The 25036-nt window shown below is 48.8% G+C and overlaps 12 protein-coding genes across 12 annotated transcripts; 7 read left to right on the top strand and 5 right to left on the bottom strand.

Annotated features, from left to right (window-relative positions):
- Window positions 1–1063: 1063 nt before the first annotated feature.
- VTN77DRAFT_3161 (uncharacterized protein) lies at window positions 1064–2083 on the bottom strand (the record flags this gene model as incomplete). The annotated part of the gene is made up of 3 exons (XM_069419081.1): window positions 1064–1106; window positions 1163–1646; window positions 1708–2083. 3 exons carry the CDS (start codon window positions 2081–2083, stop codon window positions 1064–1066), a joined length of 903 nt encoding a protein of 300 aa, XP_069278692.1.
- Window positions 2084–5041: 2958 nt separating this feature from the next.
- Window positions 5042–5362, top strand: VTN77DRAFT_3160 (uncharacterized protein; the record flags this gene model as incomplete). Its single annotated transcript, XM_069419080.1, has 2 exons — window positions 5042–5155; window positions 5246–5362. The coding sequence occupies 2 exons, from the start codon at window positions 5042–5044 to the stop codon at window positions 5360–5362; spliced, it is 231 nt and encodes a 76-aa protein (XP_069278691.1).
- An 858-nt stretch (window positions 5363–6220) lies between these two features.
- VTN77DRAFT_3159 (uncharacterized protein) lies at window positions 6221–7099 on the top strand (the record flags this gene model as incomplete). The annotated part of the gene is made up of 1 exon (XM_069419078.1): window positions 6221–7099. One exon carries the CDS (start codon window positions 6221–6223, stop codon window positions 7097–7099), a length of 879 nt encoding a protein of 292 aa, XP_069278690.1.
- A 659-nt stretch (window positions 7100–7758) lies between these two features.
- Window positions 7759–8309, top strand: VTN77DRAFT_3158 (uncharacterized protein; the record flags this gene model as incomplete). Its single annotated transcript, XM_069419077.1, has 2 exons — window positions 7759–7824; window positions 8025–8309. 2 exons carry the CDS (start codon window positions 7759–7761, stop codon window positions 8307–8309), a joined length of 351 nt encoding a protein of 116 aa, XP_069278689.1.
- Window positions 8310–8736: 427 nt separating this feature from the next.
- VTN77DRAFT_3157 (uncharacterized protein) lies at window positions 8737–10086 on the bottom strand (the record flags this gene model as incomplete). Its single annotated transcript, XM_069419076.1, has 5 exons — window positions 8737–8997; window positions 9051–9211; window positions 9264–9543; window positions 9604–9926; window positions 9981–10086. 5 exons carry the CDS (start codon window positions 10084–10086, stop codon window positions 8737–8739), a joined length of 1131 nt encoding a protein of 376 aa, XP_069278688.1.
- A 987-nt stretch (window positions 10087–11073) lies between these two features.
- On the top strand, window positions 11074–11871 carry VTN77DRAFT_3156 (uncharacterized protein; the record flags this gene model as incomplete). Its single annotated transcript, XM_069419075.1, has 2 exons — window positions 11074–11113; window positions 11168–11871. 2 exons carry the CDS (start codon window positions 11074–11076, stop codon window positions 11869–11871), a joined length of 744 nt encoding a protein of 247 aa, XP_069278687.1.
- Window positions 11872–15128: 3257 nt separating this feature from the next.
- Window positions 15129–15367, top strand: VTN77DRAFT_3155 (uncharacterized protein; the record flags this gene model as incomplete). The annotated part of the gene is made up of 2 exons (XM_069419074.1): window positions 15129–15227; window positions 15296–15367. The coding sequence occupies 2 exons, from the start codon at window positions 15129–15131 to the stop codon at window positions 15365–15367; spliced, it is 171 nt and encodes a 56-aa protein (XP_069278686.1).
- A 2521-nt stretch (window positions 15368–17888) lies between these two features.
- VTN77DRAFT_3154 (uncharacterized protein) lies at window positions 17889–18169 on the bottom strand (the record flags this gene model as incomplete). The annotated part of the gene is made up of 2 exons (XM_069419073.1): window positions 17889–17970; window positions 18024–18169. The coding sequence occupies 2 exons, from the start codon at window positions 18167–18169 to the stop codon at window positions 17889–17891; spliced, it is 228 nt and encodes a 75-aa protein (XP_069278685.1).
- A 12-nt stretch (window positions 18170–18181) lies between these two features.
- VTN77DRAFT_3153 (uncharacterized protein) lies at window positions 18182–18502 on the bottom strand (the record flags this gene model as incomplete). Its single annotated transcript, XM_069419072.1, has 2 exons — window positions 18182–18370; window positions 18422–18502. 2 exons carry the CDS (start codon window positions 18500–18502, stop codon window positions 18182–18184), a joined length of 270 nt encoding a protein of 89 aa, XP_069278684.1.
- Window positions 18503–19168: 666 nt separating this feature from the next.
- VTN77DRAFT_3152 (uncharacterized protein) lies at window positions 19169–19981 on the bottom strand (the record flags this gene model as incomplete). The annotated part of the gene is made up of 2 exons (XM_069419071.1): window positions 19169–19431; window positions 19609–19981. The coding sequence occupies 2 exons, from the start codon at window positions 19979–19981 to the stop codon at window positions 19169–19171; spliced, it is 636 nt and encodes a 211-aa protein (XP_069278683.1).
- A 1268-nt stretch (window positions 19982–21249) lies between these two features.
- Window positions 21250–21948, top strand: VTN77DRAFT_3151 (uncharacterized protein; the record flags this gene model as incomplete). Its single annotated transcript, XM_069419070.1, has 1 exon — window positions 21250–21948. The coding sequence occupies one exon, from the start codon at window positions 21250–21252 to the stop codon at window positions 21946–21948; it is 699 nt and encodes a 232-aa protein (XP_069278682.1).
- Window positions 21949–22955: 1007 nt separating this feature from the next.
- On the top strand, window positions 22956–24790 carry VTN77DRAFT_3150 (uncharacterized protein; the record flags this gene model as incomplete). The annotated part of the gene is made up of 4 exons (XM_069419069.1): window positions 22956–23260; window positions 23313–23361; window positions 23425–24383; window positions 24472–24790. The coding sequence occupies 4 exons, from the start codon at window positions 22956–22958 to the stop codon at window positions 24788–24790; spliced, it is 1632 nt and encodes a 543-aa protein (XP_069278681.1).
- Between the last annotated feature and the right edge of the window lie 246 nt (window positions 24791–25036).

The raw sequence follows: 25036 nt of genomic DNA, 5'->3' as shown, positions 1-25036 counted from the left end.
CAACACCATCATGCCGCTGCGGGCCCGCGGAGACGGGACAGTCTTCCCATTACAAGAACAGGCCAGTCGAAGGAACCAAGCCGGCCGCGTGCTAGCATGGTACGGCGAGAACACGGACTGGGTCGGCATAATGACCTGTATCAGTCGCAATCTCTCTCCGCGCAACGCCATCAGTCCGTTGAAAACCACAGGGTTGGTCATCGGGGCTGGAGGAATGGCACGCGCTGCCATCTACGCCATGTTAAGACTGGGATGTCGAAGGATCTTCATCTACAACCGGACGCTATCCCGGGCGGAAAGCGTGGCGAAGCATTTCAACTCGTGGGCGTCGTCGTCGCAGGTCGACTCGTCGACAGAGGTGGTTCGGGTTCTGAAGTCCGCGCAAGACGAGTGGCCATCTGACGCGTGTCCACCGTGCTTGATAGCATCGTGTGTCCCGGCAGATCCTACGGGTAGCGAACCACCAGCGAACTTCGAGATGCCGGTTCAATGGCTGGGAAGTCCGACAGGTGGTGTGTTTCTCGAGGTAAGAAATTTCTTGCGTGTCAGTCCTTGATGATCTTCTATTGACTAATTTCATACGAAGCTGGCATATAAACCCCTGGACACTCCACTCCTACGACAGATGCGTCGCATCCGCAGCGAGACGGGCCGGCCGTGGGTGCTGGTGGACGGATTGGAGAACGTCACGGAGCAGGGCATCGCGCAGTTCGAACTGATGACGGGACGAAAAGCGCCGCGGCGGCTGATGACGATGGAGGTGCTTCGGAATTACGTTGGGGAGGATGGACGGTTTGACGAGAGGACGATCCAGGCGCGGTTAGATGGGATTTACTAGGGAGCGTTGAATGAAATCTTTTATCAAGAAAGTTTTGCGAACGGTCCACCAAAGACACCTCAATAAGCCTCAGGGTCTATGTATATATAAATTTTATGAGCAAAACACATGTTTTTCAGGGCCTTTGACGGCAGAGGACGCTGGTAAAGTAAACGCCTTCATATTCTCGGCATATATTGGTTTAGTATCATAATTTCAGCTATGGACAATGATTTACAGTCAAGACTAGCCATTGACGAGAAGAAACACCAGCAAGACGGCAGAGTAACTACTTCAGTCAGTAAAAGGTTTCTATCAAGTAGTGGTTTGAAGTCATTGACTCACCCAGTAGTAGCAGCCAGTGTTTGGTCTGCTTTTGCAGCAGTTCCGAGAAATACAAGGGCAGCGAACAAGACAACGAAAGCACTTATCACAGCGAGCCGTTCGTTGGTGCCGTGGATGGTGTTCAAGATCCAGAGCGGGAATATGAGCATGAATAGACCTAACGGGAGCATCAAAACTGCCAAGACACTGTCTGCTGTCTCCTTGTCTTGAAGATACGTTTCATCATCCATCTCAGTCGGGTCCGAGGGTGCTCTTCTGAACACAGATTTGGCGAACAGATTGCAGAACTGCCGCTGCAGCCAGGGTCTTTCCAGCTTCGGAAGGACGTATATAAGATCGTCAGCATTGATCTCGTCGAGGTACTTGGTTTCGGGCTCGTCCACGCCTGTCGGATAATCTCTATGCCAGTTTCGGACGCTCTCAATATCCCCTGTAGCGACTGGGCCCTGATTGCCTATCCGCTCGTACAAGACTATATGCTTATCTTAACATGCTTCATTAGTCTTGCAATTTTCTATCAGCATATTGAGGGAGGAGGGTCTTACTATATCGCCGGATCTTTTCTTGAATCTCCCAGATAAGCTCGTGTCTCTGCTCAGCCTCGCTCACGGCCCGGTCTACCTCCCTGAGTTTTCCATTGTGTACATTAGATGAGGCTTGACGTAGGGTTTCCTCTATGCGATCCAATTCCTCTTCGAGTTCAACAATGTCGTCCTGCATGGCAAGGAGCACTCTGACATTGAGCGTACGAAACTGACGAAGGAAGAAAAAGCTGCGACTGAATCCGAGAAAAGCAGAGTATCGCTTGTAACCGCAGTACTTCCAAGGCGACTGATAAAGCTCCGTTGATGACCTGACATGCTGTCTGACCTCTGTTGGGGTGGAGCCAGTGGGCTGCGTCGCTGAAGTCCTCGAGTCCATGGCTTGATTTGACTTGAGTCTTGAATACTTTATCGAAGACAGTTAAAGGCTGCGTGACGTCTTTGGCATGAAAAGCGAGCAGACCAAAGCTGGTATTTACGGTCAACTATCGCAACATCATTGACAGGACCCCGCTCACTTGGCAAAGGATGCTCTAGGGTCTGCAGCTGCGTTCGAGTCCTTTATGCAATTGGTAGGAGCTGAGTCTACCGAGAAATAAGTTCCGGCCCAACTCACAATCTGTCAGGCATTAATGCATTGCCTTATTATCTTAAAAAGGCATCAATCGTAACTGCACCTCCGCCTTGAGCTTAGTATTCCCCTCAAGTCGGATTTTTGAGAGGGCTGGATCCAAATTAAGCCTGAATATTCAAAGACTCCAATGGGCCCTGAAAAAGATAAGACAACAACTCGGGACGGGAGATCAATGGCTCCGTCGAAGACACAGGCCAAAGCTGGAGAGAAGTCAGGAGGGAAAGGAAGATTACTTGAGAAAGCAAAGCGGATGGGGAAGGCAGTTATCGAGAAGATCGATCCAAGAAATGGATCCACCAGGAAGCAAAAGAGTCGGAAGAAACGACCACCACGCATCTCTCCACCAAAGCCCGAGAATCCGATGAGCAAGGAAGATCGAGCTCAAGCAACAAGAAGGCGGCACATAAACGTCCAGAATAACAATGAACCGGCCGGCCCTGAGAACTGAGATCACATCATAGTATGAAGTATTTATCTAATGAATTTTATTCGCTCGCTGACAACTCTGATAGTCTCGGTTATGGACACCCCCGAATGAGGTTTATGAGGTAACCACAACATCGAAGGCATGCAAAGGGTTTGGTAACTGCGGAATATCATTGCTCAATGTTCAGCAAGTCTGCTATATTCCTCAGACTGCTTATATAAAAGACCAATGTCATCTCCCTGAGTTTACTTACAATCGTCCTGGAAAAGTTTATGAGGCAATACGAACAATGGGTGGTGAAATTCAAGGCAATATCTTCAGCAGATTCAGGAGAGGTAGCAAGTTGCTACCAAGCGACCAGCATATAGGAGGTAAATCATTACCTTTAATACCTACACAAGTCATCAAGCCCTGGAAAACAAAACGGTTCGAAAAGAAAAGCCGTCAAACTATATGTATAGAGGGGTTCACAGACTATAGATTGGCATAGCATTCCGATTAGGACTAGCCACCATATTTGAATACGAATAATGAAAATCTTTATTCGTGTGCAGCCCTATCTGGGCAAAAGAAGATTGCGATACTGAGTCTACCATTGGTCGTCGGATTCTCGTGCCGTGTATTACGTACTCGGTGTACACACGCACGGAAACTACTCTCTGGGAGCAGTTGCTTCAAGTGGGATCCTGCAAGGACTACAATTTCATCTGAAGCAGGATCAACTGGCACAAAAGCTGCAGTATCTCCCACTGCCTTACTGCCCTTTGCCGTTGTCGAGTCTCGATCGGCTATCTCCAAACCATCACCGCCATCACAGGGCTTCTGGATTATAGGATGGTTAATATGCTGGAATTGATATGAGGAGGGTTGCGGTCAGCGGTACCGTTGTCGGGTTCTTGAAGACCGTAATGGTGTACATAGAGAGTGTCGTGACTGCAATCATGGGTCTTTGCCAGGAGAGTGTCCGAATTCGCTGCTGAGGATAATAGTTCAAGCGAGTGGCTTCGTAAAGCGATCCAATCCTGTCCAACCAAACTGTTAGGCGCGTAACTGTTCGGGGGCTTGCATGTGATATTTACTTTGTGCAGAGCTTTTATCGACTCGCGAAGTGCTTGTGGTGGCTGAAATGCATCCTACTGTTCATCCTTTGGTCGAACGGTCAAATATGCTTTCCACGGGAATTCGTTCAGATAGCGGCACCTCAACGTTGCTTTAAATGCCAAGGCTTTAAACACACAGCGAAGACATGCAAGAACGAGATAAAATGCAGATGCTGTAGTGGACATCATGACATGAGCATCTGCACCCACCAGGGTACCCCTAAATGTGGAACGTGCGGTGGAAAACATCTGGCTGAAGACCGCCTATGCCCTGAATATACAAGGGAAGCAGAGCGGCTAAGTCAGAGGTTCCAACATGCAATATAGACCTCTCAAGATACTGCAAGCGAATCTGAGGAAAAGCAGGGAGGTTCAACTAAGCCTTCTGAATGATGAGGAGCTACAGGAGTTCGATTTATTACTCATTTCTGAACCATATATCTTTGATATGGGCAGCGGACCTACTGTCCATGCTCATCACAAGTGGACGCCAATCCTACCCTCCAGATTTGCTGAAGGGGTGGAACCTTGGCTGTCGTTTCGCTCATTCATCTGGGTCCACGTTGGGATCTGGGCCCGCCAGGTTAACATTGACTCGCCTGATCTGACAGCAGTCATTATCAAACCAGAAGGGAGGACAATCCTAGCTATTTCATGCTATATACCACCAATTGGCATCAATCATACAACAGAGTTAAAGGAAAGGATCACACTGATTAGGAAAGCCTGGGCTGAGATACAAACACAAGAGGAAACTACCGTTGAACTTCTCCTGGTGGGAGACTTCAACCGACATGACCAGCTATGGGGAGGGGACGAAGTTGGGAGCTCTGACCGCCAGGGGGAGGCTGACCTTATAATCGAGTTGATGGCAGGCCTAGAGGTCTCGCTCCCCGCGAGGCCTTGGTCCGCATCACGATGTGGGCGAGGGGGTGTTGTCCCTGTCCCTTATTTGTTGGGCAGCGACAGGTCGTAGAGAAGAGCTAACGGCTCCTAGTAAGGGTGATGGCAGCGATAGGCTGTTTGATGGAAGAGATGAGCAACAAAAAAAAAAGAAAGAGAAGAAGGTGGGGGGGGGAGGGGAAGCAACACCAGCGATGCAGCCGCTGTCCTTGGAAGTGATGAAGGTCGAATGACCGTGGGAGAAAGGAGAACAGCGAGGGCGGATTTACAGGCATGGCGGCCATTCGCTGGCATGGGCCGGCTGGGAGGGTGCTGCTGAAGGAGGCCATTTTCGGGGCCCTCACGAAACTGAGGCATATACATGGTCGTCGGCTGGTGGTGAGCACGGTCAGCGGGGGGAGCGACGACTGTTGACCAGCAGGTTCGAGCTCTGAGGTTGACTCATCGTGCAGCCGCTGCGCCCATCACGTGTTGCAGGGCATCGGTGCGTGGGAATTGCCCAGGGACGTGATGGGAGGGCTTGCAGAAACGACGCTGAAAAAGGCGTCGTCAGCGGCCAAAAGAGGCAGCGAATTTGCAAATCGAAATTCTTAAGGGGAAGAACTTCGTTATAGTAGATGTCATATACGGGTTGAAATTCTCCAGGGTGAATATCATAGGATTGTGTACAGAGAAGAACGTTGATATTCTTGTTTATTATCTACCCAATCGCAGACAGTTTCTAACTCCGGTGTAGGAAGGTCTCGATATTCTGGTATTTGAGGCCAAATCTCCTTTGCTTTCTCAATAAGGATATCACCATTAACTAGTCCTCCTCGTCTCTCGATAAGCTGTTGCCAATTGTATAAAATATCCTCAAGGATCGGCCAGTTAGGCGTCCGCTGGCGGAAGGTCTTCTTGGGCGGCTGTTTAACGTCAAGGTGTTTATAATGGTCACTGGGGCATTCGGAGACTGTAGATTGGCTGATTCGATGGTTATATTGCTGGAAAAACCAGGCGATGCAGTCTTTTTGCCGTGGACGAGGATATTGACGCTGAAACCAGTCTCGGAGGGCTTTTCGCTGTTCATCTGAGATCCCTTGCCGTGGCATTTTAGAGCTTCTGATTGGTTCAGTATTATTCGTTATAACGATAATTTGACTGAAGAATCCGATATCGCGAATATCGGGGTTTTGGGATTTTTATATGGAAAATTAATGTGGGCACGGGAGAATTATCGCTATAACGGGTTTATCGGTATAGCGGGTATCGGTATAGCGAGAGTTGACTGTAGTAGTATATAGGATTTTGGTGTGTTTGGTCAGGCATATCTATGTCGATCCCGATAGCGTCTGCATTGTTATGACCAACTCCAACACCCTGGCGACAATTTTTGAACAGCGGTTCCTTGAGATTAGTAGTGCGCCGAAAAAAAAGGGTTAATATCTTTCGTCGTGGAGAGCGACTGGACAGATGGCAGCCGACCAGATAGGGCCTTTCCCATTCTTTCGACTCCCGCTGGAGCTCCGACGACAGGTATACCGACACCTGTTCTCAATCTACCCTTCTGCGCGAGCACGGGTCTTATACGCGTGGAGCAGTGACCCTCCGACGACCCAGTACACTGACCGGTTCTTCGAGATCTACACGCATCCGCACCCGGCACGGGTCGAAAACTACAAACACCCTGGCTTCGACTACCGCTCTCCTGCGGAACAGGAGCAGCTCGGCGAGTATCGGTACCCCTGCCAGACGTTCCTGGCTATCTTCTCCGCGAACAAGGCGCTGTATGCAGAGGCGATGCCGCTTTTCTACCAAGAGACCTTTTTCTCGACAAGCGGCGGAATCAGGGACGCGAATCATTTTTTAAGGGGGATTGGTCCCGAGCGTCGGAAATATGTACGCCGCCTGAGTTTCGAGTTCTATGGTTCTGGGATCGCTCAGGAGTGCTCGGGTTCCGGGGAAATGAGGGAGCTGGTTTGGAGCCTCGTTGACTTGGAGAGGGTCTCAGTCATAGAGGTCGTAGTTCTAGGCTGGATCAAAGAGGATGACATCCTTGCTGGGGCTCAGTACGACAACGGGACCTGGAGCAGTCGGGACGGTCAATTGATTCCCCGTGCTTTTCTGGGCTTGGAGGAGCTCGAAAGGCTCCAGTGGCTAGGATCATTGAGGATGGTAGGGAATTGGGACAAGATGCTCAAGTACCAGGAGGACCGGAGATGGCTGGAGGAGTTTGGGAAGGGGAAGAAGCCTGCGGGGAAAGGGGAAGAGACTGGACATCAGCCGGCGGTGGTGTTTGAAACGCCGATTGGAATAGAACGGCGTTTTGCTAGTCTTTCGCAGTTCGACTGACTGAAGATAGGTCTAGCCATCATGCTGCTGAACGTCTTTCTTTCTTCATTATTTCTTTTCTTTCCTTGTCTTTCCTGNTTTCCTTTTTTTTTTTTTTTTTAAAAAAAAAAAGTGAAAAAGAGGCAGGTCACAGAACTATCCCCTACCAGGGGTTTATATATGTGTGGTTGTCGGAGGAGTTGGTGCCTCAGGCATTAGTCAGCTCCCTACTGGCCCGTTCGCACCCGATCCTTACCGCTTTTACCCGATATCTGAGATTAACGTAATTCCCGGCCGAGCGGAACACCTGCCCACCCCCACGAATTCTATACAGAATTTTGAAGCTTTATTATCTCCCCAAAACAGTAATTATTTACAAAAACTATGAATTAGAGCGATTAGGGCATTGAGTCCTTATATGCCCAATAGTACCACAGTCGCTACACCTGGGTGGTGCACGCATACGAGGCATAGAAGCTGCCTCCACGGCCGGAACGGCCATACCTTCCGGTGCCTGGTTTTGATCTGAAATTCGACTCCGTATAAGATCCTGAGCTTCCTGAACTGATAGACCTCCTCTATGAGATAGCTGATTGGTTGATCGCTTGCGTTTCTGCCTCTGTTTCTCATTTGCGGCCCGTAAATCGCGATTCTCCTTTGCAAGAATCACGGCACTATTCATGGCCAATTGGCAGCCCTTGATGAGCTGGTTTAATGCCATATTAGTAGGGCTCGGAGGGCTCTGCGTACGCCGCTTTAGAAGTTCCTTGATCGCAGTTGCTTGATGCTGTAATTCGATAATATTATGAGGTGTCTCTGGCACCCAATTGGCTCCTGCACGGCTTCGGGTTTTGAGTTGAATATTAAGTTGCAAGATAACTCGTTCTGGATTATATGCACCAATCCAGTTGCTGCAAAGCTATTCTTAATATTCTCTGATTTGAAGGCTTCCAATCGAGCTTTTGGGTATGCTGCGAATGTCACGTCAGACGAGGACGTCTGGGCCGCTATTCAGGGGGCGTCGTATTCATTCCGGCATCCGTTAGGCACCGTGGCTATCGGTAAAGCACTGGATAGTAATTGGCGACTCAAGGGTCTGAAAGGCATTCGGGTGGTGGATTCGAGTACGTTCCCGTCGCCGCCGACGTGCCATCCACAGGCGGATGTGTATGCCCTGGCGCATCGGGCGGCGCAGGATATTCGAGCTGCTGATGGCGGGTTACATAGTTGATGGAGGGTTGAAACTGTAGATAGTGCATTAGATTAATTAGTTTTGCCAGCTTTGTGTTTTTGTCTTGTATTTATGTCTGCATGCTAGGGGAATCAATGTGAATATAGTGCTCACTCCTCTAAATTCTTCTTCTTTTTTTTTTAAAAAAAAAATCGTATTGAGATTGGCCATATCCATGTCAAATCAGGGTTATGTTTGTGGAAGGCTGGTATTCCCGTCTTCGCATCCACTCTCTGCTGTCCTGCCATCGCAGACGCGAGAGCAAAGGTAGTTCGTTCGGCAAGGAAAAGCATAGCAGGTAATGATACGAAGGATTTCAGATTGGACAATAAACTAATTCAATTCTATATAGTCAGGCTATCATAGTTCTGCATAACTAATCCCTTACAAGCGTATCCCCAGAGCTCTTCCAACTAAGTTTCGCCAGCTATCCCTTATGAGGCTTAATAGCAGTCTGCGGCGCAACATAATCAAAATGACCCATGGACGACAAGAACGAGACATCCTGAGGACCCTGAGGCGCATAGCCCGCCATATTGAGGAAATTATGCGGGAAGCCCAGATCAAAGTCATAACCTTTCTCGATCTCGGCAACGTCTTCCGGAGTGAGCTCCAGGCTCAGTGCCTCGACGTTGGCCTTCAGATGCTCGACCTTGCGGCCACCGATGATGGGGAAGAGGTAGGGGGTCTGGGAACATCAGTATTTGTAGCATGAATTGGGGTACGGAAGAGGTAACGGACCTTCTGCAATGCGTATGCAAGGGCAACGCTGGTAATGGGGACGTCGTGGCGTTTCGCGACGGTGTCGAGAACGGCGGACACCTTCTCTTCGCGGCCCAGCAGCATGTGGGGAGTGTTGCGGCCTCCTTCCGTGGGTCCTGTGCCGGGCGACTTGAAGTAGCCTGTTTTGTTTTAGCAAAGGCTCGAAGTACTAGAGTGAGGGAGAGATCATACCACCACCCAAGACGCTGAAAGCGTGGATCGCCATGCCCTCGTCACGGCACATGGGGATAATATCACGCTCCAAGTCACGCGACTGGGCCGAGTAACGACCCTGATAGATCGAGAAAGGACGCAGGCCATGCTGACGGGCGTAGGCGTTCGCCTTGGTGACCACCCAGGCAGGGGCATCACTGATACCGAGGTACAGGACCTTACCCTGGAGCACCAGGGTGTTGAGGGACTGCATCAATTCGGGGATGCCGGTCGAGAAGTCCCAGGCATGAACGTAGTACTGTGCGGGTCAGCCCATGACGGTGACTGTGGAATGGAGATTATGAGATAGGACACGTACGATATCAACGTAGTCCGTTTGCAGGTTCTTCAAGCTGTTATGGATGGAGACGTGCATGCTCTTGGTACCATTACCACCGTAGTTACTTTCCTGCACACCACGGCCGGTCATCGGGCTGAGGCTGTACTTGGTGGCAATGACCATCTCAGCACGACGGCCGGTCTTCTGCAGCCATTCGCCAATCCACTGCTCACTTTGGCCACCCTGATAGGCGTTGGCGGTATCAATGAAGTTACCACCCAGCTCGTAGTAGGTGTCGAGTAGCTCAAAGGCCATCTCCTTGGTACATTCACCCATTATGCCCTGCCAGGCATTTCCCAGACCTGCACATCGTCAGTCCTGGACTCGACACATGATTGGAGGAGGAAGGGACATACTCATGCCGCCCAAGGAGAGCGGGCTGACCCGGACCGAGGCCGAGGGGGCCAGCAGACGGTGCCTGCCAAGCAGGGACTTGGGAAGAGGCGCGGGAAATCCAGCCATGTATTGGATTGCAGGCCTCGTCGTGGTGGTTGTGAGATTGGAGGGGGATTCTTGCGTGCGATACGAAGGTCAGAGCTCAGGAAGCAGCTTCACAGGAGGGTAATATACCTAGCCCTTCGTGGTAATCCGCCGGTGGATTGCCTATCTAGGGCATTAAGAATCGGGGATGCCCTCAAACCGCAATTTGTAAGCAGTGTTCAGCCCTAAACCAGTCGGCATCACGGGCCGGACCGGACTTAAAGATCCATTTCTCGCTGTTAATCGTTAACTCCACTGGGTCTATCGAGGCATTTCTTGTTGGTGGGCCTGATCCCCGCATCTCACCTACTATACCTCCTAGTTACTAGCAAGTAGGAAGGCCTGGGATTCGCTCTTCGTGTGATTGTCAAGCTTAGGATCCAAGCTTATCGGGCATCTGCTGGTGCCCCGCTCGTCGGACTCCGATGCTTCGATTCGCTCCCCGATGTGCCTGGCAGATGGAACCCACTCCAATAAGACAGCCGCATGGTTCCATGGATTGGGTTCATTCAGAAGCAGTAACAACACTAAAAGCACCATGCCACTGGTGTCTATATAAGCATGAATTATGCATACACATAACCCTAACAGCACCCCAGCCTCTCATAATATAATTAGTAGCCTGATAGCCCAGAATCAGGCTCCCGACTCCGGAGACTATCCATCCGCCACCATGTAGGCCTTGATATCCATGCCTGGACCATGTGATGTGAGGTCCTCACTGGCATCCAACCGTCTCCAAACGATGGGCAGCTGATATATTAGCCTCTCTCGCATTTCTTTGTCTGATGGCAATGGATGTCTCAGCTTCTTTGTCTCCATGGTTAACCCCGATGGTGCTGACTAATGGACCGTGAGGGGGTTAGCCCTGACCAGGTGTATCGAGGCCCATCTAGACGTCGGCCCATATAAGCCAAGCGACGCCAGTTTCAAACCGATCACAGTCATTATTCACATCAATAAAGAACAATGGCAGCTACATCGAAGATTCTCGTTTTGGTCACGGGCGGTAGGTTTGTCAGCGAGTCGTCCAGTAACTACCCCTGACTGACTGGCGGTAAAGCAAACAGTGGCATTGGTTTCGAGCTGGCGGCCCAATTGATGGCCAGGGGCTCGTACCATGTCCTCATGGCAGCCAGGTCCCCCGAGAAAGGCACCGCAGCCCTGCAAGAACTGCAGTCGCGGAACCTGCCGGGTTCTGCGGAATTCCTTCACATCGATGTCACCCAAGACGACACCATCGAGCGGGCCGCAACCACCGTCCAGCGCGATCACGGCAAACTGGACATCCTCGTTAACAATGCCGCCATCTCCGCCATGACCCCTCCCCTTCGCCAGCAAATGCGCGATGCCTTCGACACCAACGCCACCGGGCCGGCCATTGTCACGCAAGCCTTCGCGCCGCTCCTTCGCAAGTCGACTGCGTCGCCGCGCATCGTGAACATCTCCAGCGGAGCAGGCTCCATTAATCGCCGTCTGGAGCCTTCCTCTCCGATCTACAAAGTGCAGGAGGTCCAGTATCGAGCGAGCAAAGCGGCGCTGAACATGGTGACGGCGTGTCAGTTTGTTGAATATGGGCCCGCGGGCATTAAAGTCTTCGCGTATGATCCGGGCTTCGCGCAGTCCAATCTGGGGCCGCATAACACGGCCGCGAATGGGGCGAAACTGGCGTCGGAGGCGGTTATGCCGTTGATTGATGTCTTGGAGGGGAAACGAGATGATGAGGCTGGGAAGTTGTTGCACAATACTGGTGTTTATCCTTGGTAGGGATCATGCTTGCCTCTAATTTACTTTTGTCTTGGAAGATCTCATAGCCACGGCAGCAGTTGCTATTATCCTAGTGCAGGTAGAAGCACCTTATAGACACCCAAACTTGCGGGTTGACGCTCCAAGATAATGATGTGTTCAGGGCCTGTTCCTTCATACCTGGCCGATATCCCTGGCTGGCGAATAGTGCAAGAATAATCCCATGAGCCAACACCTTCTTCATCCCTAGTAAGACATTAGCTAAAATTTCGAGTTTTATGAAGGCGTAGAGCTAGAGCTATTGGAACTTGCAGTCACGAACGTTCGACCGTAGCTATGTGCTCTCATCACAATATGTCCTCACAAACGACTCTTAAGCAAAACTGATATGGACAACCCTTACTATCTTAAAAGCATAACTACATGGATCAGTCACAAAGCGTATAGATGTCGTTCAATTGGGGATATAATATCCACATGGAACGGATTCAGGATTCGATATACGTATATATATATATAAGATAGCAATTGTTTCAAAACAAGATTTCAATTCTAAAAAAAGAAAAAAAAAATAAGCTTACGTTTAATGACCTAATTAAGCTTCCCCAGAATACGGTATATGCATCCATGTGGTACAGTCATTGCTATTGCTGTCATCATGCATGAACTTATGCTTGTTAGGCCTCTGCCTAAGCATGAAAGATACTCTCCATAGTAGCTATAGGGATCTCCGATAAAGCTGATCCTTCTATAGCATAAGATCCTTTCCTGTTTTACATGCCATTTGGTATATAACTTAACTATAATAATTGAGAGCTCCTATTAATACTGAACTTATAGGTATAGTAAGTCAACTCTAAGAATATATTATACTACCTAAGTAGTAGATATTAGGATAAGGAATCAAACTCAAAAGCTAGAATATTTTAATAGAACTTAATTAAAACTCTAGAGCTTCTTAACTTAGATAGACCTCTATATAAGGCTTAATATAAATTAGTTACCAAATAAAGCTAATAAGATTATCTATATATTAACTTACCTTTAAGGACCTGCTTTTAATTAGTTTAAACCTAAGCTATAAGATTATAATAATAATCTAGAAGGATCATATAATAATAATACTAATCAAATCTTCTTAAGTTATTAACCTTTTAAGAAATGACTTAAATAAATGCATGGCATCTACAGCAAAGGTTATCACTAGCTCACATCATATTACTAGTCATGTCAGAGCTCTGCAGCCAGGCAATCAAGAGTGGGTGACAGTGATTGAGACAATTAATGTAACAAGCTGGGCCCTGCCATCGATGATCATCTTTGCTGGCAAGGTCTATCAATCTACATGGTATCAAGATATCCCGCATGACTGGACGGTTGGAGTAAGCGAAAATGGATGGACCAATGATGAGCTAGGTATGAAGTGGCTGGAAGAGGTGTTTGAAAAGTATGCGGCCACACGTACAATTGAGAGACATCGACTATTGATTCGAGATAGCTACAGATAGGTGCAGATAAGCAGCAGGACACAGTGCCTAAGAAACGGGCGCCACCACGGTGCAGCAACTGCGAGGTGATTGGTCATATTAGGACCCAATGTCCTAACAGATAGCCTATTATTTTCTGTAGATAACTTCATTTGTTGGGTGCTGTTAGATAGCTAGATTTTTAATATATTGTCGTTGCGGCGTTGGTGAGCGGATTTGGTGTCCGGCTCGGTGTCCTGTCTGGTTCGCTGTCCGATTATGTAACAAGCGTCGTTGGAAGTTTCTGCACTTTCTTCACGTGGAGATCGGTGGCTACTGCCCATACTCCATATGTACTCGCTTTAATCAGATAAGATCACGAAGGTAAATTGAGCAAGGGTCAAATGGAGCTCAACATCCAGATCATACTCTGGATTACACCAGTTATTGCAGTTTGTCAACAAGTGTCGTCCATCCCCAGATCTCCACGCAGTTTTTAACTCGTTCCTATTTGGCATTTGTAGAACATCCTGAACGACTGGGGCAAACTGTTTGTCAACATCACCCAACATTGGTCAAATACTGGACCTACAATGTATCTTGAGCAAAGAATGCAAGGGCAACGAATAAAAGATGGTTGCGACAAAGACCGTGGGCTCTTAACAATGCCGTCGTCGGTGACGCATCTAGGACTCGCAAAGACCTGGGTAGCAAATGGGATTAGAGTAGCTCCTTATCTCGGCAACACGCTCCTTCAGCACAGCCATAGAGGCATAGAGGCATCATACTACTATTCGTAGGATGGACGAACATGGTGAAGGGCTACAAGAATCATTATTAGTACAGTACAACCCGAGATTGCACTGTACTAGACCACCCACATGACAGGTTTGAAGGAATACTCTGTAGTCTTTAACAGATTCGTAGGTCCAGTCCATATTAGTCTCTGACTAGCTTGCCGGTGCAAGCCGTCAATAGCCCTGCAAAGCGCGCCTCTCCAGCATTGATAATGTGCTCTGTACCTATAGCGATGATGGGGACATCATATTATTGGCCCCGGGAACAACACGATCAGGAAGTTCTATGTACTCCATACTTATATAGCACATGTCCAATGGTGGGGAACCCCGCCGTAGCGGAACGGAAACCCGAGGTTTTGAAAAGCCGTTGATCAACAGTTATATGGTTTTATAACCTTTTGTGCCAAACATATAAAATGGCCATCAAACAGTTATCTAACGTTTACTTACTATACGACGTTAGATCCTCGAAAGACATTAATTACTTTGTAAGAAAGTTAGATCCAGGAGAAACATTGGTTCTAGGGGAAAACATTAATTCCAGGAGAATGGTTTACCCAAAATAGGGCCTTTATAGTATCTCTTCCACCTGGTACATGTTCAACAGTGACAGGCTGACAAACATAATGTCCCCCTCCAACTCCTCATCATGGTCTTAAGGGAATCAATCCATCCAAAACCGGACTGCTGTTGACAAAGTGACCAATCGGCAGCCTGTAAGACTTACTATCCGGCCGACGGTCACAGTCTGGGCAGTCAGCTTGTTTCCATTTTCGGCCCAGTGCATCCCCAGATATGCAACTAACCCTTCCCAAGTCACACAACTGCTGTCAACGAGTCATGTCCCGCGCCTAACTAAAGGTGAAGGCAAGGCACTTCAGCCATAAAGAGCGGCAATTCGATTATGGCCACTTCTTCCCTCATTATGCCTGCCACATCCTCATTGCGCATCTCGGACCCCTGTCAGAGAGTTGTTCCTTTTACCTCATTTTGTGTTATTAGGAACTCAACAATGGCCGAATCTCCAGCGCAAAGTGAGCCTACCGGACAAAGCGAGCCTACTGGGCAAAATGATCATCATCTTCAACCTCTCATTGAAGTGGATGCTCGGGTTCGTAAAGAGCAATCCAATATGATCCCTATATTGGCGTAACGATCATAATTTCTAATGGACTTTAGGCCACTGACAATGATTCTACTTATGGAAATGAGCTGTTCGAGACCGCTTTTGCCTTTGCTGCAGCTTTGTGACTAACATCGCATGCCAGCTCGACTTACAGCGCCTCCTTGACCTCTTCTGTGTTGAATTACCGCCATGAGAATGGCAGGCGCTACCACGGTTATCGTGATGGAAGTAAGGCTGCCTATTCTTCAAGGACTGCCCAAAAATTGTACAACCTTACTAATTACATACCTACTGGAAGGTTACCTCCTACCAATTGACGAAGACGAGTCCGATCGCCTAGATATGGCCCATCAGCTGACCCTGAAAATTATGGGGAGGAAACTATTTCTTGCACCTATTGGACCCGTCACCACAGCGAGTCATTGATATTGCTACTGGGACTGGAATATGGGCAATTGATTTTAGTAAGCAGTTTGAGTGGAGTCCTGTTAATATTTGCCTGTGACTTACCTGGCATTTTGCAGCCGATCAGTACCCTTCTGCAGAGGTAAGCCTCCTGCCGTGGGAGAAACAGTACCTGGCTAAGACGTCTCTCCCTTCCTTTAGGTCATTGGCAATGATCTGAGTCCTACTCAGCCAACTTCGTTAGTCACAGCACCCCCATCCTCTGTGAAACAACCACTGATAAAGAATGCCTGTGAAGGGTTCCGCCAAATCTAAGATTTGTGGTCGATGATATCGAAGCTGATTGGGGATATGAAAACACTCCATTTGACTTTGTCCATGCTCGGTACCTGTGCCACTCAATCAAGGATTCCAAGAAGGTTATAGGGCAAAGCTTCAGGTAAGGTTGCCTATTTACTATCTAAGACTCTACTAATCGGATGATCAGCTGTACCAAGCCTGGTGGCTGGGTAGAGTTTCAGGACTGGGATGCACGGATCAGGTCTGAGGATGGAACTCTTGAGGGTACGGCACTTCAGAGGTACTATAATGAACTTGTAAACTCTTTTGAGAAAGCAGGGTATCCTGCTAGTCCAGGGCGACACTTTGAGGAGTGGTTCCGTGAAGCAGGGTTTGTGGACATCCATGTTCAGAAATATCCTGTGCCAATGGGTGTTTGGGCCAAACATCCATATTATGTATGTGATGAATTCTTCTGCCTTTCTTTCCTTTCCTCTTCCTCTTTCTTTTTTTTTTTCCTTTGAAACTGTTACTAACTTCAAATTGCATGGACTTAAGAAAGAAATTGGGAGTTGGTTTTGAGGCAGCTGCTATGGCTGTACTGACGAGATATGAATCATGGAAGCCTGAGGAAGTAACGGTTCTTGCAGCTGAGGCTAGGAATGATCTCAAGAATCGTAAGATCCACGCAATAATGGACTTGTAAGTCGATTATCTGATATGGCCCTCATTACCTACTGCCTTGAGATCTAACGAACTGCTTTTAGTTGGGTTGTGTATGGTAGAAAGCCTGAGTGAACCGCGCCATACTTGGACTGGAATCTGTCGTTTCTGTTAGATTCAGAAGCTCCAGGGTTAGAGCGATGTTACCCGCGAAGCAGACTTTTTTTTATTTGGAGACGGAGAAGAGGATGGAATCATATTGACCACCCTATGATTTGGGCACGTAATCTGCCTTGACTTTCTCATGATTCTGATCTGATGACTTTTCATCTCTTCAGCTCGGAGTCCTAGTTAGCCACGAAATTAATTGTCTTGTTCATTTCCGTTGACGGTTCCCATTAGAAAAAAAAAAGGCGTGCTTCTATCGTTGGTGTGAGCACTTAGCTCACCTAAAAAAGGAAGCCGTAGACATCGCACAGAAACGAGAAATAGGAGGTATAAATTGCTTAGCTACCTGTGCTAATTATATCACATGTCGTCTCCCACAGTGTTGGCCATTTCTTTTTATTCGTCTTCCTATATTCGAATTCTTCGCGACGGCACCGGCAGGTTTGTGATCGAAGGTCTCTGATCTGTTAATGGAAACTATCCTAATGCGTTAAGAAAGCATCTGAACACTGAAAGTATGAATGTCCATGGAGGTCCAAGTATTACTCGTTCTGACTGGGAGAAACTTCTGTAATTCCTTGAAACAGTCCTTAGGGAAGGGACATCGAAGAGTGAGACCGGACAGTAAGTGAACTGGGGGGAAAAAAAAAGACATAGAGAGGTTAAATAAAGGAGGCAGTTTCGGCACTGTCCAACAATGTGTTCTGTATCTCGCAGCCTCTTAAGCCTGGTATGGAAGCATTGGATGGCAGGCATCACCGAGAAGAGCCACATTACCCCGCGGGAAGACGAGAGGTTAACAAGGAATGGAAACACTGTCAACTGGACCGCATGACATAATTTACCTTGAACCTCAGTTCTGAGTGGTGGAAAAGCTTCCACTTCAATGCGGACGGTACCAGGGAGATGAGTTTGGTGAGGCTGGTTCGAATGCCAGCGTCATCTAGAATACTGCTACGGATCGGGGACTTGCAGCTCACCCCAGCCTTCGAAAGATTCCCTCATAAAGTCACTTTGATGTCAATACTGGCAGAAAGGGAAGATAGGACCAAGCTCCATACCATCTGCTCCGACAATGGCATTACCCTTGTTCAGGTTTACTTGCATCTTGTCAAAGTTAACCGACATAACTTAGACACCAAGACAGATCAGCACGGCCAGTCGGGTCGCTTCATTAAGGAGGACTTTGTGGTAATATACTCGGTGATTACCCCTATCATTCATCAGATGTGAATGCGATTGATTAACACAAAGCGGCACTTTTACAGCTGCGCAAACCCAAAAGCATCCGCCGCGCTCTTGCCCACTGGTCTCTCACACAACAGCCCGTCATCCTCATATCGGCGAAGATAAATCACCTCGATCTCATTTCCCTTTGTGAGAAGTCCTGGCAGCAAGTCGGAATGATCCATCGCGCGAGGGCATTAAGGCGGGAACTTGACCACGCCATAATACGCGGGTTGGATGGGTAGCTGATAGAACAGGATGGCCAGGACAAACGTTTGCAGCAAGGTGAAGACGTGACCTTGGACAATTGAGACTGCGCTCCAGGTGATCAGTTGATTACGGCAACAGATCACCTGCTGGTAGAAGTCCCAGTCGACACTGTTGTTCTAGGTGCACACAGCGCCATGTATGATCACGTTGACAAAAAGGAAGACGACGCTTTTCGCGAGCAGGTCCCGCAGCGGAATGACGTTGTCTGTGATGCTCGCCGCGTAGAAGACTCCCAGCAGGCTGGGCATGCAGGAACAATTTCAGCAGCAGCTAGGCGAATATTCAGTCCTCATGAGATGAACGAATGACAAGAATGAACTGTGACAGGCTGAGAATGCCTGACACTCTTTTCTGGTCTATTGTAGAAGAAGAAGAAACCTATATTATCAATAACGGCAGAGAGAGTAATATATACGAGGACGTCAACCTCTGCCATAGAGGCAGTCAGATCGTGACTAGTCCTTGCTTTCCAGCTTTTGGGTTTCCAGAGTCTGGTGAAGTGCACATACATTTACCAGATACATAGGTAGGAAGTTTGGAGCGAGAATGCGTTAATACCGATTCTTATTGCACTGGGAAACAAAAAAAAATACCAACCTAGTGGACACATGTATCACAATTTCCAGAACAAGCATGATAATAATCGAGAATAATTATTATCGAGTAGCATCAGTGGGTATATTTTTATTGCTTTCCGACTCTACATGAGCGGGGCAATCACCGGTCAGTGCGACCTTCATGTGTAAATCCTCCGGAGGTCTGTCTTCTTCGGGGTTCTACAGAATAATACCCTTCACCTATTGGGGGTGAAAGACGTGATATACTGGATATATATTTAGCATGCAGATCGTGGACTGCCGGGGTGCATGCAGGCAGTGCGTAGGTACCCAGGATGATACGATACGGGCATCTTGCTATGCCAGCCCAGTTTTGATGATATGATAAAAATTGCGGCTTAAATCATGCAGATCGGTAGGATTCGAATCCCGGAGTATATCTATCATATCTGCCGTGCCACGGCAGCCTTCTGCGCCATTTGGGCAGCCCACGTGGCTGCGATCTAGGCTGACCAGTTGAAAGTTTAAATTGCAAGGCAACCAATCGTTGCGATCGATGCCGTTATATGCACTGACGGGAGTGGAGAAGCTCGGGCCGCCCGGTCTCCGGGTCCGCGGCCCTGGTGTCACGTCAGTGGATCGGCCGCACGGGCCGCAACTAATGTGCAGACCTGCAGGCAGTAACAGCAGGTTGGCGAACAGACATAGCCAACTAGTGAAACTGGCTGAATTCTTGTTAAACCAAGGGATTGAAAATGAAAAAGAGAATAATCTCAACTAGGGTCAGCCCTACTGACGGCTTGCTGGCACCACTTCGATAATGCTATCCTTCAAGCTGCCCGTGTACGTGGAGATCTTGTTGATCTTCAACCCTGCCCCTTCTAGGAGGCTGTACCACTGCTCCTCTGTCCACTCCCGCGATGCCAAGGTTGTCATCATCAGGATATCCAGCTGCGCCGCCTGCCAGTGGACGCCCAAGTTAGGCAGAACCATATCATCAATCAGGATCAGAGAATCGTCCGCCAGTGCGTCGACAGTGTTCTTAAGGATGAGCTCGCACTTATCATCTAGATAGTCGTGGAGGATGCTCAACTTCGCCCCTAGTGTACTGGCTGGATTAGTATTGCCTGAGACGGTCCGAACTAAGCGGTGCACTAGGCGGTGAGGCATATTGCTGGCAGAATCCGTGAGATATCTCGCTGGACCTCGTAGATAGCTTCTTTCTCCCCCAGCTTAGTCTCTTCGTTCGGAACTGCCTCATAGCTTCTAGATAAACCTACTAGCTAATGGGATTTGGGTTTGTTACATTGCCAGTAGGAAAAATAGATAGCATAGCAATTATAAAGAGCCTACCCTTTACCACCTGCAGTTTAAAGAAGTCCTGCGCCATTACCTCCATATACAGATACAGTATAATTGGCTCCAGTGGTCTGCGGAAGATCCTGCACGATCACCTTGCCTTCCGACTGGGGATATCTGTCTCAGAAGGCAATGGCCTGCTGGCCTAGCCTATAGAAATATCAGGAATCAGACTATTAATAGGCTAGAAAAAAGGGATCATGTTGCCGCGTCTGGCAAGGCTCAGTGAGGGAATTACTAGGGGAAGAATGAAGCCGTTGAGAACCGTTATATTGAACCTCTCTACTAGACGACTTGGTGGTGAGAAAGGAGGTAGGAGGAGGTTTGGGGCGCACGGGCCAACGGAGCTGACTAAGCGTTTTCTCGTTCTGGCCTGAGCATTTTTTAAGTCACCTCAAAATAGAAGGCATGACTATCGGAGAGCAAGTAATTTATATTGTGGCCTGTTCACTAATATTGATTTTTACTGATAAAGGGCGTAGGTAGAGAAGCAATAACTTAACCCCTACCATCTTGGGTAATGTGGTTATCTTTGTATATTCTCATACCCCCATTTAGGGCTATCCAAGTAGATGATTTCACTTGAGGAGCCAATCTTTCGATATAAAAACCAGGAAATAAAGCAATCTTGTCCCCGTGAGTCAAATCACTGTTTGGCGTAATTCTGTGCGTATTCCTTGACACACACCCACGACTCCCAATAAGGAGCAGCGTAAGGAATCGATCGATCGAATAGACAGAAATTGAACCAATGAAATAAATAACTTGTTCTCGATAATTTGGATCAGTAATCTTCTTTGTTTCCTCTTCTTGCTCGCCAAGATCCTTGGCATGCCCTATCAGTGTTGCCAGGCAGAATGGTATATTATATATGTGGAGATGATCACTAATCATTTATTCATGACAATACACCTCGGCGATGAAATCAAGGAAAAGTGCCAAGATCCAGAGAATTAAAAGGCAGACTCCTCAGGGTGCTGCTAACGTTGATGACACTTGTTTGCCATCGCTAATCATCGCCTGCCTCGCAAATTCGATATATACCTGCGATCTGCTACAAGTGAACCGACCTTCTCATCATGGCGTCGAACGAGCGGTATACGTACTTCCGCGTCCCCAAAGATGAGAATATTGCGGAATCTGCTCAGAAATACAAAGAATTACGTCTCCAAGCGCTGAAGCTCTCGCCAACTTCGTTCTCATCCACGTACAAGCTTGAGGCCGCATTTACGGATCCAGATTGGGTTTCCCGCCTCGCCCGAGATGGGATCGAGACCTTCGTTTGTGCTGCGCATGATCAATCCCATGGTTCGAATCAGAACCAGGTCAACTGGGTAGCGCAGGTCACTCTACGCGGTCCCCTATCAGCGGAAGACTTCATTCTCCCGCCTGCCTCAGGACACCCCACACCCCGACTCGACGCAGAAGAAGAGCGGTGGCAGATGCTCAGCCTGTTCGTGCTGCCTTCTCACCGGGGCAAGGGCATTGGGAAGGCCCTCTGCCGGGAGGCATTGCGGTATCTCACGTCTTATCAACCGCATCCAACGCAGGTCCGAGTGCGCCTCATGATCAAGCCGGAGAACCACGTCGTCGTGAACATGTATCGACAGCTGGGATTCGCCGAGGCGGGACGGTGTACCCTTGCCGAGGCGCTCATTGCTAATGGCGATCGAGAGCTGTTACCTGAGGGTTACAGTGGTGATTCTAAGTACACTGCGAGAAGCGGCTTGATTATGATGGTGGATTTATCCCGGAGCGACGCAGCAACAGCTAGCTAGACATGCAGACGGACTTGGAGGGAGGCAAGCGTGAGTTGCGCTTTTGCAATAGATTAGAGCTGCCATTAGGTTAGGTACCCAGGTAGATTTGATTTGAATGCACTAGTTCCTCGATAAGGCTTACACTTACGCACCCCAGACATGTATGTGACTCGCTTCGTATTACGTCTTAAGCTCTAATTACAGAAGAAAGTCAAATTTGAATTTGTTTCCCTCCTTGCCCTACGTGTTCTGTTTACATTACTTCCAGTCAGGACATCTCAATTGCCGAAGCAGTAGAAGGAAGGTTAGTGGGAGAGGGAGAAGCTGGCGAGCTACCGTTTCAAGTGTGTATTCTGTTAAATAATAACATTCAGTAAGATGAAGTAGAATCCCTTCAATACCTTCATGCCAGATATAATATACCTGGTTAACTCCGACGATCATGAACCGGCAAGCGAGCTCGGCAGCCCTAGCCCTAAGTCCTAGTTCTAGGCTGGGCGCTGACTCAGACAGGGCAGCTTGAGATTTTCATCTCGACTGTTTGCGATGAACAACGATTTTATCATAGCAATGATGACAAGTGGCTCGTCATTTAATAATATTCTCATGCGGGGAAACACGTACTATTCTACTAGCATCGTCTTGCGGGGCAATGTGCATGACTAGTGTGATGACTAGGTTAAATTGCATAAAACAACAGCGAATCGGTAATTGGATACGTTGAAACAAACCCCTGGAAACTGCACCATCTTTGGTAAGCCTTATTATTAATAACGTCAGGGCCCCGCAACTACCGCAACATTAAAGATGGGTTATTACTCTTCTACTCCGTACTGTGGAGAGAGTGAGAGCTGCTCGGCAAATGCCGTCTATCTGTTCCGACGGTTAAACTTGAGTCCTTTGGGATAGGATCCCACGCGGAGATGGATCCTGCGATAGTGGAGAATGAGACCTCCTAGCATAAAAGCCACGATGCTGCCAAATTGGACCACCAGCTGTCAACAAGGCGAGATGACACCGCCAACATGAAGCCACAGCTACCACTGACGTGCCCTCTGGCGGTGCCTTTACTGCTGGGCAGCGCCGCCAGCGCATTCGAGTGCTCGCCCACTGCGTTTGCCAGATACCTGCCATCCAACGCGACGGTCACTTTTGCCTATACAGTCCCAGAGAATGGCACGTTCACTGTCCCGGCCAGCGACATTGCATATCCCACGTCGCCTACCCAGTTGCGTGAGCTGTGCGCCGTCCAGGTCAATGTGACCTCTAGCGCCACGTCGGCCTTCAGCTTTGGCTTGTTCCTTCCGACGGCGTGGAATCATCGTTTCTTGTGCGTGTTCTTGTCGATAACTAGTGATGTGGTTTGTGTTGACAGATGACAGGGCTGTTGGAAATGGAGGCTTTGCCGGCGGTATCAATTGGCTGGACATGGTTAGTGCGTCTAAAACTGCGCATCAGCTTGTTTCCGTAAAGAAAATTAATGTTATCTTCCAGGGCGCCGGAGTAGGCTATGGATTCGCTGCCATGTCGACGGACACCGGCCACAATAGTTCTATCTTCGACGGCCCATGGGCATTGCACGCCGAGGAGAAGCTCGTCGACTGGGGATGGCGTGCCATGCACGGGTCCATCATTATCGCCAAACAGCTGACCGAAGCCTACTATGGCGACAGCCTCCAATACAGCTACTACAGCGGCTGCTCGACGGGTGGACGCCAGGGTCTCAAGGAGGCGGAAATGTTCCCCGATGACTTTGACGGCATTCTTGCTGGGTCTCCCGCCTGGTGGACAAGACGCCTGCAGCCGTGGACGGTGAAGGCAGGACTGTACAATGGTCCTGCGGGCGCCTCTCACAGCATCCCGGAAAGCCTGTTCCCCATCATCAGTGACGAGGTTGTCAAACAGTGTGATCCCCAGGATGGCGTTAAGGACTCCATCATCCAGGACCCCCATCGTTGTCGCTTGCGACTGGAGGCCCTGCTCTGTCAGGGCAGCGAGACCACAAACTGCCTGACAGCAGACCAACTGGACACGCTATACGAGATTTACAGTCCTTACGTCGACATAAACCAGACCTTCGTCTTCCCTCCGGTGCTGCCGGGCTCCGAATCACAATGGGCAGTCGTCATCGGCAACGGGACCCCCAACTCCCTCGGAACGGACTATATTCGATATTTCCTGCAGCTCGGGGCCGACTGGTCGCCCGATGAATTCGACTACAGCATCGTCGAGCTGGCCGATCAGCTTGACCCGGGAAATGCTACCGCTGATGACTTTGACCTGTCGCCGTTCTACCGCAGGGGCGGCAAGCTGTTGCAATACCACGGCATGTCGGACAGCCTTATTCCCACATACAGCAGTCTGTACTTTTACAACCAGGTGGTGAAGACGCTTGCGCCGAAGGGGATCGATCTGGATAGATTCTATCGCTTCTTTTATGTCCCTGGCATGCAGTACGTTGACACACCTAATACGATACGATATATTATGAAATGAAAAAAGTGAAGCTAACCCTAGGTTCTCCGTATCCGGTCTGTATAGGCACTGCTCTGGCACCCCCTCTAACATGAACGCACCCTGGTACTTCGCTGGGCCGAACCAGGCAGGCGCCCTCTCGACCAGCATCCACAGCGTCCCCGGCTTCAGCGACGCTAGCCACGACGTGCTACTGGCGCTGATGGCGTGGGTCGAGAACGGCACGGCACCGACACAGATAATCGCCACGAAATGGCACAATGACACGCTGCAAGATAAAGTCCTCCGACAGCGTCCGCTGTGCATGTACCCGAACCAGGCAGTGTATGTCGGAAGCGACGACGTCAATAGCGCTGAGAACTGGAGGTGTGAGCCTCTGTATTAGCCGGAGGACAGTAAGATGTAATTGATTGTTTCTGGGATAGAGATATCGCTTCCCTTCCCTTTTTTTGCTTGTTTATTCCCTCGAGGGTAGTTTCTACCGTATAAAATAAGCTCCGATATGATATGTACTGAGGTCAGGGAATGCATGTGCATGAATATACAAGAGCATTATCACCCGTTCAATGATAAATAAATATAAATAGTTAAATAGTTTCCAATGGTTCACCAGTCAAAAGCGCGTTTTTAT

This window comes from Rasamsonia byssochlamydoides (assembly GCF_041956645.1).
Source record: "Rasamsonia byssochlamydoides strain NRRL 3658 unplaced genomic scaffold VTN77scaffold_22, whole genome shotgun sequence".
Classification (NCBI taxonomy): Eukaryota; Fungi; Ascomycota; class Eurotiomycetes; order Eurotiales; family Trichocomaceae; genus Rasamsonia; species Rasamsonia byssochlamydoides.
This window is presented reverse-complemented; position numbering and strand designations above follow the sequence as displayed.